Source organism: Eupeodes corollae, chromosome 1 (assembly GCF_945859685.1).
Source record: "Eupeodes corollae chromosome 1, idEupCoro1.1, whole genome shotgun sequence".
In the NCBI taxonomy this organism is placed as follows: Eukaryota; Metazoa; Arthropoda; class Insecta; order Diptera; family Syrphidae; genus Eupeodes; species Eupeodes corollae.
This window is the reverse complement of record NC_079147.1, coordinates 105,265,334-105,281,827: the sequence shown is the minus strand read 5'-3', so window position 1 is coordinate 105,281,827 and position 16,494 is coordinate 105,265,334. Positions and strand designations below refer to the sequence as shown.

The following is a 16,494-nucleotide window of genomic DNA, read 5'->3' as shown; positions in this document are numbered from 1 at the left end:
CCTCACACTAAAATTGCGACAACTATTATATTTTTGCACATATCTATCAAATACAATGCGGTAAAGAAAAAATTGACCCCCACACTTTAGAAAAACACACTTTAAGTAAATATTATAATTACTTTTTAGAAAAATTAATAAGTTCAGTAGAATTGAATAAAAGTGTTTTCTCTCCATTAACATTTATCAGTGCTACCAATCTCACTTTCTTTTTGTTTGTTTTCATTGTGTAAACCCAAAAGCATTTGACATTTCCTTCAATTCACAAATCACACCGCTGAAAAAAATTTTCGGGTTTCATATCATATCAACAAAAATATAATTTTTGTTCAGATTTTTTCAGTTTTCACCTAAAAATATAATAAAATATAAAATAAAAACCACTTTAGTTCATTGCTAAGTAACTTTTCAAGGTATTCCAAATGAATTTCAATTGAAAATCATTCTAAAAACTATCAAATTTTAGCTTTCCATTTAGCGTCAGCGTCTTTTCAGTGCTTCAATGGATTCGGATAGTGACGATGACGGTTCCGGTAGCCAAGGCGGCTTCGATATGACCGGAATTCTATTTGGCAACATCGATTCCGATGGTAAATTAGTCGACGATGTTGGAAATGCCTTTGATACTGAAACCAAAAAACATCTAGCATCGTTATCAAAGTAAGTAGAGTCCAAAAATAGGCACCGGGCATGTTTACCCATTCTGGAATCTCTCATTTTTCACAGGTTTGGCTTGAATTCCTTGCTCCATGAAGTCATTGAAAATGGCGACAAGAAAGATGACCAACCATCCGATGAAGAAGATGTTCAAAAAGACGAAAATGCCATCGACTATTCAGACATAACCGAGATGTCCGAAGACTGCCCTCATTCCCCGCCAAAAATTGTCGACCTTGATGATGTTATACCTGCAAGTAAAGTCACAGTAGATGGTAAATAAAACATCGGAGCTCTTTAAGTGGATCCAACAAATATATTTTCAAACATTTTCAGGTGTTAAAGTCGATGATAAAGAACTTATGCCTCCACCAAGTGCCCCAGTGCGAAGCACATCTATTTCCGAAGGCGTTAAGCCTGGTGAAACACCTACCGAAGCTGAAAAGACTATCGAGAAGCGTAAGTAATCACAATTCTGGTGTTTTCCTTCAAGAATAATTAATTGTTTTAATGTGAAGAAGCTGAGAAGAAGCTGGATACCCCATTGGCAGCTATGCTGCCATCGAAGTACGCCAATATCGATGTCCGGGAACTCTTTCCGGACTTTCGTCCCGATAAGGTTCTTCGTTTCTCAAGGTTATTCGGGCCAGGTAAGCCCTCAAGTCTTCCCCAGATCTGGCGGAGTGTCAAGAAGCGAAGAAGAAAACGGAAGCAATCGAGGGATCAGAAGGTTCCACTCGACATTCACAATCAAATCGAGTAAATCTTGAATTAAATATTGAACTCTTTTTCCACAGAACGCTAATGCCGGGTCCGATTCAACAAGTGACTCAGAGGAACCAAAACGAAAAGGTTTCGGTTTCCACTACGCCCCTCCACCGAGTAAAGAAATGTGCATGTCCGACGACGAGGACAAACTTCTGCGGATCTCAAACAGCGAGGACGTCCGCAACGAGGGCACCGACAGCGGCGACAACAATGAGAACAAGCCCAAAGTTGCCGACTGGCGATATGGACCAGCTCAAATTTGGTACGACATGCTTGAGGTTCCAGATTCTGGAGATGGCTTCAACTATGGCTTTAAAGTTCGCGACAAAAACGCCAAAGTCGAACCCAAAGATGAGGAGGAAATCAAAGGTGAGGCTATCGCTGAAGACGCTTTCCTCATGGTTTCCCAACTGCACTGGGAGGACGATGTGGTGTGGGATGGCAACGATATCAAGGCGAAGGTGTTGCAAAAACTCAATTCCAAAACAAATGCTGCCGGATGGCTGCCATCGAGTGGGTCGAGGATTTTCCAACCTGGCAAAAGTCTCCCAGTTGCTGGAGCGACTCCAGGAAAGATGCCATTGGCCAATCAACCGATCCAAGGAAAGCAGAAGAATTCGATGTAAGTTTTGGAGAGAAGTTCTTAAGTGTGACTCTAAATGAACTCATAAAATTTTCTCATACTCCACCTTAGCTCAATCCAAAAACAAGAAGCTATCGACGACACCTGGTACAGTATCTTCCCTGTGGAGAATGAAGAACTCATCTACAGCAAATGGGAGGATGAAATAATTTGGGATGCTGAGGAAATGGGCAAGGTACCCAAACCCAAAGTTCTCACCCTCGATCCCAACGATGAGAATATAATTCTTGGAATCCCAGATGACATTGATCCATCGAAAATCAACAAAAACACTGGACCACCTCCGAAAATCAAGATTCCACATCCTCATGTCAAGAAATCCAAGATTTTACTTGGCAAGGCAGGTGTAATCAATGTCCTGGCCGAAGATACACCACCTCCTCCTCCAAAAAGTCCCGATCGTGATCCATTTAATATATCAAATGATTCGTAAGTTAAAACCTCGTCGGCTTTTATGGTACAGTTTGCTTAAGAATATTTGCCCCTTTTTCAGTTACTACATGCCCAAGACTGAACCCACTCTACGACTTAAAGTCGGTGGTGGGAATCTCATCCAACACTCGACGCCAGTTGTTGAACTACGTGCTCCATTCATTCCGACTCACATGGGTCCAATGAAATTGCGAGCCTTGCACAGATTACCACTGAAGAAATACTCCCATGGCACATTGGCCTCCCCGGGGCTACACGCAGTAGCACCTCTCCTCAAGCACATAGCAAAGAAGGCGAAGCAGAGGGAGCTCGAAAGGATTGCTTCAGGCGGTGGAGATGTATTCTTTATGCGTAATGCCGAGGATCTGAGTGGCAAAGATGGTGACATCATTCTGGCCGAATTCTGCGAGGAACATCCACCGCTTATGAATCAAGTTGGAATGTGTTCGAAAATTAAGAACTACTACAAACGGAAGGCTGCCAAAGACTCGGGCCCGCAAGAGTTTAAGTACGGCGAAGTGGCATACGCACATACGAGTCCATTTTTGGGAATCCTCCATCCGGGTCATTGTATCCAGGCTCTGGAAAATAATATGTATCGGGCTCCGATTTATCCGCATAATATTAGCATAACTGATTTTCTTGTCATTCGAACGAGGAATAACTATTGGATAAGAGAGATCAATGCTTTGTTTACTGTGGGCCAGGAATGTCCGTTGTATGAAGTCCCAGGACCGAATTCGAAGAGAGCAAACAATTTTACAAGGGACTTTTTGCAGGTGAGTTCTTTGTTAATATCAATCGATTGTTTTTAAAGAGTTTTATATGGGAACAACAAGATGGTGATGTGTTTCCACGACTCCTCCTCGACTGCTTGATGATGTTGACGCTGTTTGTAAAAGCTCTGAAGGAATTCCATCAAGTCCTACTGATTTGTTGTTCTTAAGTGCTTTAATTTCGACAATAATCTCATCTTTACTGGGAGGTTCGGTTCGGATTCGGGAATTAGTTTGTTCAGAAGGCATCGGCTGCACGTTGTTTGCAAACACTTGGTTTAAAGCCGAGAAAAAGTGTTCTTTCCTTCTGACTTACTCATCCACCGAACTTAGCATAGTACAGTGTACTGCTTTCACCAGGTGTTGCTTTGAACTGTATGCACCGGTCAACTCTTTGGTTATTCTGTGAACGGTCCTGCTGTCACACCTGTTTGAAGCATCTTCTGCTTCTTGCGCCATTGCGTTGATGTAGTTACGCTTGTCACGACGACGCACACGGTTGACCTCTTTCTTTTTCCCGTGGTACGAGGATTTCAGCTCATTTCTTTTTTCGCCTTGTACAGCAGTAATTCGAGCCCTTAACTGTTTGCGTTCGTTGATCTTAGCCCTTGATTCTTCTAAAAGGAAGACGCTTGCCTGTCTGTCGACACCCAGCTAATTTTAGGACACAGTTTGTGTTCAAACATAATGCCACCAATCGCGTGACCAGAGTAGAGCAGGAGAGTGTTACGCGTCGGTGACTTGTATTTGCCCGATCCCAACCATCGCACTTCTATTAATCCAAAAATATCTATCCTGTATAAATTCTATTTCTGATTGGAGGAATCTGGCATTATGCGGACCTTCACTTCCTGCGTCCAGAAGCGTCCTCACATTCCAGAAACCTACTTTGTCTGAGTACAATAGCCAAAAGTCGTCAATCTCCGTAACCTATTCTGAAGAGTCAGGAAACTTCGCTCTTGCAATTTTAGCTAACTTATGCATATAGGAATGCACAAATCATTGCCCGGGGGCCACCATCAAGAGGTAAAGCAAGAACTTCGACATGGCAAGAAAGTTGCATTGTTGGCCCAAACGGAGTTTTAGGCAATCACCAACTACTGGATCTGCCGCAGGCCCTCAAAGGGCTGAAGGAAAAACAAAGTAGCGAAGTATCAAAAAAGAAGTGGAGCATAAATCCAAACTCTGCAATCCTACAATTACCTTGGGTTAATTTAGTTAGTAGTTAGTATCAGCCGATAACAACATAGAAGAAGAAATATGCGGGCAACTGCTTAAAGCAAAGGCAGCCCACTATAGTCTGTCAAAGCTTTTTAAATCCAGAAGAAGAAGGACTATGGTTTTCGCAATGTTGGCATGTCCGAGTTCTGGATGGTTAGTAAAAGGCACTCCCAACCTCTTAGTAGTGTTCGAAAGGTCTCTTCTATGAAAACGAAAGATCTGGGAGATGCAACAATCATAACCTGTATGTAATCTGCCTGGATGCAGATATCATGAAAAAATCAAGCTCGCAGACTCCGGTTGAATAGACACCTACTTCGCATGAGCGAAGAGAACCAAAACCAAAAGTCCTTTTTAATACATTTTATGGTTAACGACAGAGTAGCATAAGCACGGTCTATGAAAGCTCTTAACTTACATCCAGTAAACACATCCACTCCTACTCACTTTACCAAGGACACAAGTAGCCTTCTTGATGTATTTTTTGTTAGTGAATTGAGCAAAGTTCTTCACTTTAACCAACTTTCTGCATCTTGTTTTTCACACCATGACCTATTGGAGTCTGTCGACGACCAACTCTTTTATTGAAGGAAACATTAGCTTTTTTTTCAATATTTACGTTCCCTACAAAACAAAAACCTTTAAATGCAATGACCATTCTTGGTTCAACAACAAAACTAAAGTTTTAATAAATAAGCGCAATCTAGCTTACAAAGTTTGGAAACTTTTTAGACTTGACGAACTTCATAAGGTCTACACTGACTTAAAAAATAAAGTTGTACTTGAAATTAGGGAAGCTAAAAGACGTTTCTATGCTCCTCGACTTAACCCTTCATAAACCGGTCTTAAACGTTAGAAAAATTTAAAAGAAATTGGTGTTGGTAAGCACTTCAACATTGTTTCTACTATCATTGATTGTGATGAGCTCAATACCAATTTCACATCCCTATCATCATTGGAGTTCAATGATAGCGCAGACTTTTCTGGATTTTTAGAAACCGACATCTTCTCTACAAGGGGCTTTAGCTTCTCAGCAATTGATGATGAAGTTGTTCTAAAAACCTGTTTATCTATTAAATAAGACTCAATAGCCGAAATGAGTATCGGCCAATTGCCAATTTATCTAAAGTTTTTGAAAAAAATCATGAACGCACAAATGCGGCAATATCTAAAACGTAACGACATGCTATGTCCCAACCAATCCGGTTTCCGTTCCAAACACAGTTGCACTACTAGGTAAGGTTATAGTGGCTGTCCAAGATGGAAACGAACACACTTAGGCCAGTTTAATGGCTTCCTCCTTAGCTCAATGGATACAGTTTGAGTCCTTTACAAAACGTGAGAGGCTGATTATATTGATGTGATTTAGATCGTTAAAAAAGAATTCTCCTGGGTTATTCTTGCGTTTTTGAGGCAGAGACATGTGCAGAGAAGATGAAAAACCGTTTCTTCCTTTTCCTCTTAGACAGTGTCCGGTTATGACACCTATTATCGAGCTTATATGCGATCTGCTTAGAGAGAGCAAGGACCTTGAACGTTTTTAATCCAGTGTTGGCCAGAGGTTTTTTGTTACTTGACACGTGGTGATGTTGTTCCACGTGGTGCCGGCCCTCCTCACAGCGTCTTGCATTACAACAGTTTACAAGTAGCAATCGGTATGCCAGTATTTGCCAAACGTGGTAGGATGGGCTGTACTGTACCGTTCCTGGCGAGTTTATCTGCCTTACAGTTACATGGAATGTCTCTATGGCCCGGCAACCAGCAAAGGTGAATATTAAACTGTTGCGCCATCTACATTAGAGATGATCGACAGTTATGGACTGTTATAGAGTTTGTACAGACAGAGTCCAGAGATTTGATAGCGGCCTGGCTATCTGAGAAAATACGGATATTAGATGTTGATATCACGTTTTCTTCAAGCCAGGACAAGACTTCCTTTATCGCCAAATGTTCCGACTGGAACACGCTACAAAGATTGGGAAGGCGGAATGAGACACTTAATTGCAATCGTTCAGAGTACACACTACCAACCCCTTCTTTTGTTTTTGAACCATATGTATAAAAATGGATTGACCAATCTTCCAGGAATGTCCTATCCTCCCAGAAAGATCTGGTGGGTATAGAGATCTCGAAATTTCTGTCGAATTGCAGGTAGGGGATGGTGTAGTCTGTGTGGTGTGGAATTGATTCTAAATAGCTAAAAATTACGGATGGGCCAATGTTGTTGTTAGTCCACTGCGACGAAGCTTAGAGGCGAATAGCAGAGCTTGCTTAGTTTGTTAAATATCGCAAGAGGTGCTAGGTAGAGTAAGGTGTCTAGTGCCGCACATGGGGTCGTTCGAAGTGATCCGCTTATACATAGGCTAGCTGAAAGTTTTGACTCTCCTGTACGTTGCGTTTCCAATTTTGTTTTTTATCTAAGACAAGGCCCAGGTTTGAGAATTTTAATTGGATTCCTTTAATAAAGGGAGGGGTTACAAATGTAATTTTGTATCTCCTCGAAAATAAGAATAAATCGGTTTTGTGTCGGGTAACCCAGTCCACACCGATCAGCCCAAAGTATAAGTCTGTCTAAGGCATTTTGTAAGAGTTCTATCAAGGTGTTAAGATTCTTTCCTGGCACTGCTATAGCAACGTCTTCGTGTGCATAGGCTATCACTCTGAATAGATAGAACACCACCTTGCGGTGTCCCTCTACTAACGCATCGTCTGCCAGGAGAGATGCCCAGTTTTGAGTTGATTATTCTGTTAGTCATCATTAAATCAATCAACTCCCGAAGCGAATTCTCTACATTTAGATATTTTAGTGCAGATGTGTCCACGTTGTTAAAGGCACCTTCGATGTCAAGGAAAGCAACCATAGTGAACTCTTTATGATGGAGGGAATATTCGATAGTGCGTACTAAAGTGTGTAACGCTGTTTCCACCGACGAAGACAAAAGTCTTGTATCGATATGTGCCCTTAAATGGATATCAATCAATCTTTCCAAGGACTTAAGAAGAAATGATGATAGACTTAGTTGTAGATCTTTAGGATTGACTTGCGAGCATTTACCTTCTTTGACAACATGGACCAGGTAAAGACAGCTGGTAAAAATTGCCTCAAGGATTGGTGCAATTATGTCAGAAGTCTTTTGTAACTCATCTGGTATTATTCCTTATGGTCCTGCAGATTTAAATGGTTTGAAGCTGTTGAGAGCCCATTGTACCTTGGCCCTTGTGATCAGACCTTGTGGATATGTTGTATGTATTTGAACTTGAACTTATATAATTGTTGCAAGTTTCGGTAAGAGAACTCCCAGAAAAGTGAGTGTCCAATAGTAAGTTAAGCAATTCATTACTTGAATTTGTCCAGAAGCCATCTGTATTTTTCAACCAGCTTGGCATCGCTGGACTAGTTTCCGTAACCTAGAGGCTTCAGAAGTTTCTTCTATCGTGCCACAGAAGGATCGCTAAGAAGATCGCTTAGATTCCCTTAATGCCTTCTTGTAGATTTTTTAGGGATTCTTTGTAAGAGTCCCAGTGAGAGGCTAGTCTAGCTTAGCTAACTTCCAGTTATGCGTCGAAAAGGACGGGTCACAAACTCTGGTCATCTCGAAAATGTCCTCGATAACAGCAGGTTCGATTGGAATCCAAATGCGGGCTCTAGGTCTACTAGGCATGTCTTCCATAGCGACAACCTCGAGCTTCGCACATGACCAAACTTCACCTAACCGGCTGACAGCGAGCATGTATAAGTCACACGACCTCTGGTCGCCACAAACCATGCGTTTGACATGGCCTTGATGCCAACCCTCATCGCTTATGGAAGGGAGTGGTCCTGAAAGCTCCCTAAAAATGCTTAAAAAGCCACCCGAGAGCTTAACCTTGACCAACTGCCTACGATCAGCCGATATTGTGCCATCATCATCGCTCCTATCAATGACCGCAACCACGACTTTGTCCTTCGCGACGTCACTAAAATTGGATAGTTTCTTGATGGGATTGAGGGGAGTGCTGGTGTTGTGCACCCGAGGCCGTTTTGGTGTCGGTACGGCCCCCTCAAGAGACCTTTCTCTTTTAGAAGTAGAGTCCTCACTAGTCCTTGTTGTAGCAAGTATGCTTTTATCTCATTCGATGGTAGCCGTTTGCTGAGGCGTCTTTTCAGCCCCCGACGATGCACCAGATGCCTTTAGGATTTTCGCCGCCTTTGTCGATAAAGCCTTTTTGAGAGTTTCCGAACTGCCACCCGATCCTGAAGAGATACCGGTCTCATCGTTTTTTTTCATTTTTGTTTTGTTTTTGTACATCTTTAGTCCCACGAGATGCGAAGAAAAGAGGTCCGGCTGCACAGAGATTCGCATATACAGATAAGGCTAGTTAATCCGGAGGTCGCCAGGTATCCGGATAGCCCGGTAGAGACTGGGCCTTAGGTTACATAGATTGAGAAGGAGCATAGGAGATAGGAGCGCTGCTAGCTTTTTCGCCATTACAACGTAGGAGATGGGGTGGGAGTTGGTGACATAAATTTAGGCTGGTATGCCTTGTGTTTATGTGGAAATGGGTGATGATTCTGGGAAAGTAGAGGGATAAGAACGTCCTTAAGTTTCAGGACTCATCTGGAGAAAATTCTGTAAAATCATTAACCTTACTCAGCTTGTTTAACTTGACAAGTTCAACGTTCAGAGTAGAAGAAGTTGGTGTATACTCCTAGCCAAATCATCTCCAGCTGCTTTGAAGAGCTCGGAATTCAAGACAACTGCTCCAGCAGCTGATATGTCAATCTTTACTTCGTCTATGTCGGGAAGACGTCTATGTCGGGAAGACGGGATTTTTGGCTTTCGTCGTCTGTATTAAATTGATCATTCTGCCTGACAGTGGAATTCGATTCGCCATTGCCGTTATACAGTCTTCAGAAGGGGTCATTCCATGTCTTCAGCATTGACTGCGATTCTACTTTCCTGCGAAAAATTAATTTAATCCTCAACCAAAAAATAAAAATGAGGACTTTTTCTAACAAACTCATTGAAATTCTATAATAACCCTTTTTTTAAACAGGTATTTATCTATCGACTGTTTTGGAAGAGCTCCGATCAGCCAAGAAGAATAAGAATGGATGACATAAAAAGAGCCTTCCCCGCCCATTCGGAGAGTAGTATTCGTAAGCGTTTAAAACAATGTGCTGATTTCAAGCGTACTGGCATGGATTCCAATTGGTGGGTTATCAAACCAGAATTCCGTCTTCCATCTGAAGAAGAAATTCGTGCAATGGTCTCACCAGAACAATGTTGTGCTTACTTCAGTATGATAGCAGCCGAACAAAGATTAAAGGTAACACTTTATCCTCGAAGGCCTCTTTTTTCTTTATTGAACTTGTGACAATTTAAACTTTTCAATTATGTAGGACGCTGGTTATGGTGAGAAATTTATATTTGCTCCCCAAGAAGACGACGATGAAGAAACTCAATTGAAAATGGATGACGAAGTTAAAGTTGCTCCATGGAATACCACAAGGTAAAAACGATTCGCATTACTTTTTCCATCACAAATGGTGCTTACTTGAGAGTGTTTATTTTCAGAGCTTATATTCAAGCGATGCGTGGAAAGTGTCTCCTTCAGTTAACCGGTCCAGCTGATCCAACAGGTTGTGGTGAAGGTTTTTCCTATGTTCGTGTTCCTAACAAACCAACTGTAAGTTTTTCTTAATATCATAACCACTTTTTAAAAAAAACATGTGATGAACTGACTTCTTTTTCGAAAGCAAACAAAAGAAGAACAAGAATCCCAACCAAAACGTAGTGTCACCGGTACCGATGCCGATTTGCGTCGATTGCCTCTGAATAAGGCTAAAGAACTTTTGCGTAAATTCAAAGTACCCGAAGAGGAAATAAAGAAACTGTCTCGTTGGGAAGTCATCGATGTTGTGCGTACTTTGTCGACGGAAAAAGCAAAAGCTGGTGAACAGGGTATGGATAAGTTCTCTCGTGGTAATCGGTTCTCCATAGCCGAACATCAGGAGCGCTACAAAGAAGAATGTCAACGTATTTTCGATTTACAAAATCGTGTGCTTGCCAGTTCGGAAGTCCTCTCTACCGATGAAGATGAATCGTCGGCATCGGAAGAATCTGATCTGGAGGAATTGGGTAAGAATCTCGAGAATATGTTGTCGAATAAAAAGACCTCCACACAATTGTCGATGGAGCGAGAGGAACAAGAACGTCAGGAGTTGCTCAAGAAGATTATGGAAGAGCGAGAGGGATCCAATACAAAGAACTCCAAAGACGATAAAGATAAAAATCAGACCCCAGGCCTGGGGAACTCCAATCAAGGTCGGATTCTGAAGATTACTCGAACTTTCAAAAACGCAGAAGGTCGAGAATTCACGAGGGTTGAAATAGTCCGTAGGCAGCCGGTGATCGATGCGTATGTCAAAATCCGAACAACCAAGGATGAGGCATTCATCAAACAGTTTGCCACACTGGACGAACAGCAGAAGGAGGAGATGAAACGAGAGAAACGAAGAATCCAAGAGCAGCTGCGTCGTATCAAACGCAACCAGGAACGAGAGCGTCTAGCTCAATTGGCACAAAATCAAAAACTCCAACCAGGTGGTATGCCCACGAGTTTGGGAGATCCTAAGAGTTCTGGTGGGTCGGGCCCATCCGGACACTCGAGCAGTAAGGATATAAGTCCGTCTCGAAAGAAGTTCAAGCTGAAACCGGATTTAAAGTTAAAATGCGGTGCTTGTGGACAAGTTGGTCATATGCGAACGAACAAGGCGTGTCCACTGTACACTGGAACCCCTGGGCCAACGCCGTCGATGAATGTGGCCATCACGGAGGAACAAGAAGAGGAAATCGAGAAGGAACTCAATTGTGATGACGAGGATTTGGTGAACGTCGATGGCACAAAGGTCACATTGAGTAGCAAACTACTGAAACGCCATGAGGATGTCAAGAGGCGCACGTTGCTGCTGAAGGTTCCCAAGGAAGCTGTCGGCAAGAAGCGTCGTAGAATGGGAAGTGAATTGCATTGTGACTACCTGCAGAGACACAACAAGGGAGCCAATAGACGGCGAACTGATCCTCTGGTCGTGCTCTCGTCGATTTTGGAAGAGATTCTGAATGAACTTCGAGACTTACCTGATGTTCAACCATTCATGTTTCCTGTCAATGCAAAGGTGAGTTTCTTCATCTTTATCTTTTTTAGCTAAATTCAAATAATTTCTTCGCTGAAAGCTTGTTCCCGATTACTACCGCATAGTGACCAAGCCAATGGATCTCCAAACCATGCGAGAATACATCCGTCAAAGACGCTATCACAGTCGGGAGGAATTCCTCGCCGATGTCAATCAAATTGTTGAAAACTCAACGCTCTATAATGGTTCTAGGAGTTCATTCACCGCTGCAGCACAAAGAATGCTCAAGACATGTTTCGAACAGCTCGCTGAGAAAGAGGACAAATTAATGCGTTTGGAAAAAGCCATTAATCCACTTTTGGATGATGACGATCAAGTTGCACTTTCGTTTATATTCGAGAAGCTTCTCAATGGAAAATTAAAGTTGATGCCAGAAAGTTGGCCATTCCTAAAGCCTGTAAATAAGAAACAAGTTAAGGACTATTACACGGTTATCAAGAAGCCAATGGACTTGGAAACGATATCCAAGAACGTCGAAGGTAAAGAGAGAGAGAGAGTGTAGTTAGAATGAAGAAAATTTTATTGTAAATTTATAATTTTTAGCTCACCGATATCATTCGAGAGCGGAATTCATTGCTGATGTTGAGTTAATCGCTACAAATTGTGAGCAATACAATGGTGCTGAGTCGACATTCACTAAGAATGCAAAAATAATCTTAGATTATACAAAGAATGCTCTAGCAGAGGTAACGAGACATTAAAACTCTTGAGTGAGGACTTACATATTAACATTTATTTATTTTTAGTTCGCTGACCATTGTTCTCAATTAGAACAAAATATCAGCAAAGTCCAGGAACAGGCTCGTGCCGATGCCGATTTGGATGGCACTTGGGATCAAGATGATCAAGACTTTGACTTCTCTCGCATTAGCCACTCAAGTACCCCCGAAAATGAGAATGAATTTGTCGATGTCGAAGGAAATGATCGACCACAGTCTGCCGCATCGATGTCATCACAACGTGCTGTCGAACTGCCACCACCTTCAACAGCTGGGCTGAGTGAAGTTAAACGTGGACGAGGAAGACCACGAAAGCATCGGGACACAACAATCGAAGAAGGTAAGTTTAACAAGAACAACATACATATTTTGTATCTTACCCTCCATTGGAACTTGTTTATTTACATTTAAAAGCACTTGGGTACTCCGATACTAACATTTTGATATTATTCTCGTATTTCCAAAATAAAATATGTACTTCATTTTCATAATCTGTTTATATTTTGAAGGTTTTAATTAAATGCTTTTGTCATTAACTCTAAATAATTAGATAGAAAGATTTTGTAGGATTGATGTTTATGTGGATGGTTGGGGGAACGTTGATCCATCAAGTATCTGTTGGTTATTTTAGGTTGTTCCCCTTTGCCTTTGTATTTTCGTCTAATTTTTGTCTCGTAATTATCTGTTGTAAATATTGCATTCTCATAAATGTCATTTTATTTTGTTTATTTTATTTTTAAGAAGTCATTAAAAAATAGAACATACTAATTAACTGTATAAAGTACATCTTAATATCGTATACATTTCTTCCTTAATCACTATCGAATGTTTACAAAAAGACTGAAAAGATGAATTTGAAATCCTTATTTTTATTTATGACTAGCTAACCTGGCAAACTTCGTACTGCCTTAATCTAAAGGTGGGTCGCTGAATGGAAGGGAAGGGGGATGGAATTTAGCACATTTTTATATTTCCTTTTCAATATACTCTAACTTAAGCCTAACGCACTTTTCACATCCGCCGAAAATTTTATTCATGACTTCGAAAAAGAAATGATTTGTCTAGTCGTTCAAAATAGACAGAAATTGTCGACTTCACCTGTTCATCAGCGGGTAATCATTTTCCACGGAGTTCTTTTTTCAGATCCTTCTTTATTTCGTTACCGGCTACTAGTAGCAGTACGTTAACTCCTCCTGTCGATTTTGGAAGAGATTCTGAGCATAGGGCAGCAACCAGTTCCTTCCATCTCTCTCTTTTTCTAACACGATACCTCAGCTGGGACCACGTCTCCAAGTTTTGGGATCGAGCTTTCTTCACGACCGATGATCTCCATGTTTCTCTTAGCTTTCTAGGCTGCCTTCTACCTTGAGGATTCCATTGAAAACACTGCTTTGCTATGTTGTCGTCCGTCTTCCTCAATGTATGGCCAATCCACCGCCACTTTCTCTGCGCGATGTCAACATCCACTGTTTGCCCAGTCATGAGCCACAGTTCATCGTTAGATATAGTTTATGGCCACCGCTGTCTACGTTTCAGGATGTAACGTAGACAGCGGTTGACAAAAGTTTGCAACTTTCTCGAGATGTCAGCAGGGCACTTCCACGTTTCGTAGGCATATAGCAGCGCGGATTTTACGTTTGACTCAAACAACTTTAACTTGGTACGGACTATTTTCCTTGAGTTCCACACTTTAGAATGCACTACGGGCTTTATTTATTTTGTTGGTGACATCCAGGTCCGTTCCATCATCGAGTGCCAAATAGCTTCCCAGATAGTTGAAATTGGTGATATCTTCTACTGCAACTTGTCTCACAATAACCTGTTGTTGTTAATTTCGGCTGGAGTGCATTAACTTAGTCTTAATCCTTAAGCCAGCCACCTCTCCATTTTGTTGAAGAGAGTTGCACATTTGACTGAGGTCTTCATTTCTGTTTGCCATTAAGCATATGTCGTCAGCATAGTCCAAATGGCTTAATGTTTCCTTCAGGCGCCATTGGATACCCATTCTATCGTGTTCACCCACCGTAGCAGTCATAACATCATCAATGGCAAACAAGAACATCACCCTGTCTCACTTCCTGTAAATGCGACGGAAAGCTGTCCATTGTGCAAAACAAAACACCTTTCGTTGTTGTATGACTCTTTTATTATAGCAACAATTTTATCGGGAATGCCTCTAGCAACAAGCGATCTCCAGATAACATCACGACTAACGCGATCGAAGGCCTTTTCAAATTGGTACTCCGACGATTGTTCAAGAATAATTCGCAAGGTGTTAACGTGGTCGACACATGATCGACCACTGTAAAATCCCGCTTGATGCCTCTTGAGCGTAGACTCGATCTAAGATTTTATCCTCTCAAAAATAATGGTTGCTATTGACTTTGGAAATACGGACAGAATGGTGATTCCACGCCAGTTATTGCAGTTCTTAAGATCAGCTTTTTTGGTAGCTTCAAAATAACCCCGTCATTCCATTCCCTGGGAAAGATTCTGTCTACCCATAACTCACTCAAGGCCTGTGTTATCCGAGCTAACTTTGGCATTGAGATCCCCTATGATGATAGTTATGTCACCCTTTTGAACTTTTTTCAGATTGGGAAACAAAAATAATCAGAAGGGGCTAAATCTGAGCTATAAGGGTTGTGATTCAATAAACTGAACCCACGTTTTATTTTATGCTGTAAAAAGTTTGTACTTTTTTACATAGTCAAAACAATTTTTATTTTTTAGCCTTATTTACAGCATTTTGCAATACAGAATTTTAAAGCGTGAAGTTTTATAATTATTTTCGACACATGTTGCTTACTTAAAAATCTTTCTTAAAGTTTTCCTGAAATTCTAGGTATTTAAAAGGTTTAAATTTGAATTAACAGACACACACTGTTATGATACAGTTTGTTAATCAATTTAAAGCTTTCTCATAAACTATATTTTTTTTGTGATGCGAAAATAAACAAAAAGACGGTTTTCCGACGCGAACACGTGACGCATAATTGTCATCGCCAACGGCGAGACGTATACTGGAAATTGTAAGCGTTTAAAATCGAATGGTAAATCCGTTGGAATCATCGGTATTCGCGGGATCAAGACATCCTCTCCTTTGTATTTTCCTTTTATGATTGTCGCCTCAAAGACGTTATTCATCAGATTTTTCACAGCCAGTCTTGTTCCATTGCAAAGTCAAGGTTGATTAATGTTGCGCAGCATGATGACAACTGATCCTACTTTTAACTGCAAATTATGAGGTGGTAATCCAGGCAATTCCAGTGAATTTAAAAACTCCGTAGAATAGTTGACGTCATCCTGGTTCATAACTGTGTCGGCTGATTTGAAGGAAACCAACTGTCCTGGAAGAAAATTCTGAATAGTCGCATTGAGATCTTTATTTTTCGCTGCCAATATTGCTGGTTCATGCAGCCAATTATGGTTACTGAACTTTTGAGCTATATCTGGGAAAACGCGCTGAATAAGCTCCTCTTTTGAATCTATGATGTGACAGAAATCTGTGCGTAATGTGATGCAACTTTATTATTTCCAACATCTAGCAACTGCTTCGCAAACACATTTACAGTTTCATCATGTTGCAAAAATACTCGCATGTTAGTTGTTAATTGTTGTGTCTTTACGTACTTCCACAAATTCGATGATCTTAGGCATGAATTTTCATCAGCAACAGTTGATCAGGGAATAACTTAAAGAGTCTGACAAAAACACCTGACAACAGATTCATGGCCCCAGCAAAAATATTTTGGTTGTCACGAAGATCTTTCAATGTTCTGTCCAGCGCCTCCAGTGACCTCTAATGGGCCATTGTGCGTTCATCCCAAACAATTAATTTGCATAACTGTAGGATTCTGGCCTGCGCTATTTTTGGCGATGTTGCAAATTGGTGTTTCGGTGATTTGCATGTTTAATGGGAATTTCAAGGCAGAATGCGCAGTTCGTCCGCCTTCTAGCAGAGTCGCAGCTATTCCAGATGAAGCCAACGTCAATCTAAGTCAGGTCGTCTTCTCCTCGGCATCGTAACGTAATTAATTAAAGTGGGAAAATTTCTCGCTCTCTTAACAGTAACTTAACAGTAAAGTGTCACTATCACAA

At 41.2% G+C, this 16,494-nt stretch overlaps 1 protein-coding gene across 2 annotated transcripts in view; it reads left to right on the top strand.

Annotated features, from left to right (window-relative positions):
- The first annotated feature begins 290 nt into the window (after nucleotides 1–290).
- The window catches only part of LOC129939126 (transcription initiation factor TFIID subunit 1), a 30,407-nt gene continuing 14,203 nt past the window's right edge, over nucleotides 291–16,494 (top strand). For both annotated transcript variants that reach the window (XM_056047004.1, XM_056047003.1), the window contains exons 1-15: nucleotides 291–413; nucleotides 467–660; nucleotides 727–932; nucleotides 994–1,116; nucleotides 1,176–1,387; nucleotides 1,455–2,047; nucleotides 2,120–2,497; nucleotides 2,562–3,279; nucleotides 9,535–9,807; nucleotides 9,881–9,990; nucleotides 10,056–10,167; nucleotides 10,238–11,656; nucleotides 11,715–12,153; nucleotides 12,218–12,360; nucleotides 12,421–12,733. In XM_056047004.1, the coding sequence (XP_055902979.1) occupies nucleotides 503–660; nucleotides 727–932; nucleotides 994–1,116; nucleotides 1,176–1,387; nucleotides 1,455–2,047; nucleotides 2,120–2,497; nucleotides 2,562–3,279; nucleotides 9,535–9,807; nucleotides 9,881–9,990; nucleotides 10,056–10,167; nucleotides 10,238–11,656; nucleotides 11,715–12,153; nucleotides 12,218–12,360; nucleotides 12,421–12,733 (5,197 nt within the window). In that variant the 5' untranslated portion in view covers nucleotides 291–413; nucleotides 467–502. The remainder of the gene's footprint in view (nucleotides 414–466; nucleotides 661–726; nucleotides 933–993; nucleotides 1,117–1,175; nucleotides 1,388–1,454; nucleotides 2,048–2,119; nucleotides 2,498–2,561; nucleotides 3,280–9,534; nucleotides 9,808–9,880; nucleotides 9,991–10,055; nucleotides 10,168–10,237; nucleotides 11,657–11,714; nucleotides 12,154–12,217; nucleotides 12,361–12,420; nucleotides 12,734–16,494) is intronic.